General features: G+C 30.0%; 1 protein-coding gene across 3 annotated transcripts in view; it reads right to left on the minus strand.

Moving 5' to 3' along the window:
- Positions 1-3,928, minus strand: part of LOC106468044 — a 50,806-nt gene that overhangs the window by 22,079 nt on the left and 24,799 nt on the right. For all 3 annotated transcript variants that reach the window (XM_022396349.1, XM_022396351.1, XM_022396350.1), the window contains one exon: positions 2,253-2,384. In XM_022396349.1, the coding sequence (XP_022252057.1) occupies positions 2,253-2,384 (132 nt within the window). The remainder of the gene's footprint in view (positions 1-2,252; positions 2,385-3,928) is intronic.

Consider the following 3,928-nt stretch of genomic DNA (forward strand, 5'->3'; position numbering starts at 1 on the left):
AATGTTTGGTATTGGTTAATGATTAGATGGACAATGTTTGGTATTGGTTAATGATTAGATGGACAATGTTTGGTATTGGTTAATGATTAGATGGATAATGTTTGGTATTGGCTAATGATTAGATGGTCAATGTTTGGTATTGGTTAATGATTAGATGGATAATGTTTGGTATTGGCTAATGATTAGATGGTCAATGTTTGGTATTGGTATATCACAAACAATTTGGATTTATGTTAGTTCTCATTACGTAATATAAAAAAATATTAAAAAATACATTACAAAAATAGTTTATAAATACTTTCAATATCCTGCAGATATTTCATTGTATTATTAGAAATAATATTTTTATTTAAAAAATAATCACATAAAATTGCAACTTTCCTGACTTTCGATCAGTTTCAAAGTTGACTAGTTTTTGTGTGAGGTTAGCTAGGCTTTTCCAAGAAACTTACTGTATTTACCACATGGAAGTTCTAAATAAGAGGTATTTCTAATTGTTTCTTCTAATACTGTGCTCCGTGTCTCCTGAAGTGTTCCTTTGGCTGTTAGGGTAGACACATGCAACCCTTGTTGTTATGGCAGTCATGTGTCAAGTTTTACACATCAATTTGAAATTAGGCGGAAACACTTTTGGAAAATGACCACTTATTTTTTTAGTTCACGGTCAAGAATGCAAAAAAAAATATTGTAAATTGCTACATACAACGAACTATAAATGTAATTTTTTTTATTTTACACAATCACACAATTTATCTTCAGTTCAGTAATATCTTACATTGAAATCCCCACAGAAAACTAGCAAGTGGTTTTATAAAACAACTTATAATGTAGTTATTAATATTCTTGTATTTTGAAATGGTTGTATACAAGTCTTGGGATTTTCATCATGTTTGATATAATTGTAATTATGTGTTGTTTTCCAAGTTTTATTAGTTCTCAAGAAATGCAGTTTTATATATATCTCTGTACAATTGATCTTCCTTTGTCTATCTATGATATTGTTGGTTTCCAGTGGTTCACTACTAATTAGACAATGTAGTTGTAACTTGCCTCAGGCAGATTACTTAACCTAATGGTGTGAAGAATGGGACATTTCCAATTAGATCCCAGCCATAGGGGTAATAGCTTTCCTGTAATATGTAAAATTAAACCGATATCACAAATCACAATGATCTCACTATGCAGACAAAGTTGGTATTTTTACATACGTAATTATATATACAATATAAAAAATTGGTAATTTTTATTGCACGAGTGCAATGTATGAATGAAAGTGGCATGTATGAATACCACTAAGAAGGAACTGTGAACATAGGCTTCATTTTCTACATGGTAAAAAACTTTGTTGCATAATGGCTTACCCGGCAATACCTTTCATGCGCAATGTATTTTACACTAACTTTCTTCACTTGAAACATTTTAAATATATATATTATAAGGTCCATCTCAAAATATAGGTTTATTATATTTACAACAGTGTCTGGACAGCATTTTCTGAAGTTGTGTAGGCTCACATATCGCTGAACTAAACATAAGAAAATAATTCAGGTTTATATTTTTACTTCATTTATTTTCAGTAAATTTGGAAAGAGAATTCAGATCCAATACTATAAATTTAGTTTTACTATATAATATTTAATTTGCATGTGAGGTATATCTATCATAAAGAACAATACACACTAAAAAGATTATTCTATAAAACAACCCAAACTTACACTTCAGCTAATACAGATCATACTGTTATGAAATCAAGAATACTAAATATTACTAAACAATTCTCTGTAGGTCACTAATAAACTTGAGGATTAGCAACTTGTCTGTGTTGTTATTAGCGGCAATCAGTTTTTATCATTACTAATTTTATATTTCCATTGTTGCTTTGATTGGCTTGTATGCGTTCCTAAATATTAGCTTGACCAATTGTTGAGGAACATTCACTAGAGCATACAAGTTCTAATAGGAAGAATTACTTACATACATGTCACATGAGACCTTATCCATGCAATAGGGATATAACTCCACCTTTACACTGGATCATCGACTAATTGCAATACAATATATTCATGCATTGATGCCATCTATTGGTGTAAATCAGTAATAGTTGGCTCTGAAGGAAAACCTTGATACATATATTTTTTATATTTTCACACGAAGACCAATACTCAACATTAATCTTTAAAATCAATCAGCTAAAACTTGTATTTATATTTTCATAATCATACTGTACAAAAACAAAAAACAAACTAACTAACCACACAAATCAGGGTCTTCATCACTTCCACCAGGACAATCCTCATATCCATCACACACATACTGGGGAAAAATGCACATTCCCTTCCCTATGTTCTTACATGGAAAAAATGCCCCCAAGCAAGTGTTCTTTCCTAAAATAAAATAAACTTTTTTGTTTCATAAAACAAGTGAACAAAAATCCCAGTTCTGAACTTAACTGTTACATTTCAATATGTCACTGATAATTCAATGCATTCTAATCATTGTACATGCATATTACCTATGACTTATGACATTATTTCTTGTCACTTTGTTATGAAGTATTGTCTTTATTAATTAATATAGCTTTTAGTTTGTTCCTATCTATGTATTTGTTTTCATTCAAAGTTTTTAACAAATAAAACTTTTGACATTGTTTTTTGTTGTTGTTTCTTATTAAGCACAAAGTTACACAAAGGGCTATCTGTGATCTGGCCACCACAAGTATTGAAACCCGGTTTCTGGCAGTATAAGTCCGCAGACATGCCACTGTGCCACTTGGGGTCCAAAACTTTTGATTAATATATATTTCAAAGCCATTTCTTTTCTACCTTATCAAGTTCATTTGGTCCATCATTCAGAACTCTTTATATAAGTAAAATCATCTAATGTTAATAAGTCTGAAGGTAATAGTGTTTAATAATAGCTCAGAAGACAAAATGTTCAATACTACACTGCACTCCAAGAAAAATAAGACTAGTTCCAATAATACATAAAATATATAATTCCTTAACTTCATATGATTATTTATATATTCCATGACTTATCTTTCCTTACAGTAAATCTATGTATTATAGACTTGTTGCTACGTAAATTACTGTAATGTTGTATTTGATGTGATTTTTCTTTCAAAGATCAACATATTTGTCAGTACTGTCTTATTTTATTGAAGAGCAGTGCTACTTCAGGGTAAAACATTTATTAACAGCTCGAGAGAGAGAAGGAATGTTTAAAACTCAGTTCAAGAGATAATACAAAATTTAATACCAGTTCAAGAGATAGTACGATGTTTGATACCAGTTCAAGAGATAATACGATGTTTGATACCAGTTCAAGAGATAATACGATGTTTGATACCAGTTCATTCAAGATAATATAATGTTTAATACTAGTTCAAGAGATAATAATGGTTAATAATAATTCAAGAGAATACAATGTATAAATACTAGCTTACAACACAATGTTTGATATTAGATCAAGAGATAATACAATGTTTAATGCCAGTTTAGTACAGGGACATAAACTTCTGTTTTCTCTAGGAGAAAGAGGAGACCAATGAACAATTAGAAAGTTTATCTGGTTTTCTAACAGGAATAACAACATGTTACACTGAGATAGGAATAAGCTTATTCTTGTTGGTAAATCAGATAATAGCTATAAATAGCCATGCCTCTTGCAGAATAACAGTCTTAACCCTTTTGTGATGGGTGGGTCTAACTGCACATATCATTGTCTTTTAGCGAGCTATTTTAAAAATTTAACTAAACTACTTTTTGTTTATGTTACACCAATTAGTATAGCATAACATCATGGCTAATAATCCATATTTTAATAGTATACAAGTTTTAAGTTCTTAATTATGAAAGGCAATATTTAAAAAAAATTCTGAATTTCACCTAGTGTGAGAAATGTGACATTTTCTCTAGACATCCTCTCT

The sequence above is a fragment of the Limulus polyphemus genome, unplaced genomic scaffold, assembly GCF_000517525.1.
Source record: "Limulus polyphemus unplaced genomic scaffold, Limulus_polyphemus-2.1.2 Scaffold2847, whole genome shotgun sequence".
NCBI classification, from domain to species: domain Eukaryota; kingdom Metazoa; phylum Arthropoda; class Merostomata; order Xiphosura; family Limulidae; genus Limulus; species Limulus polyphemus.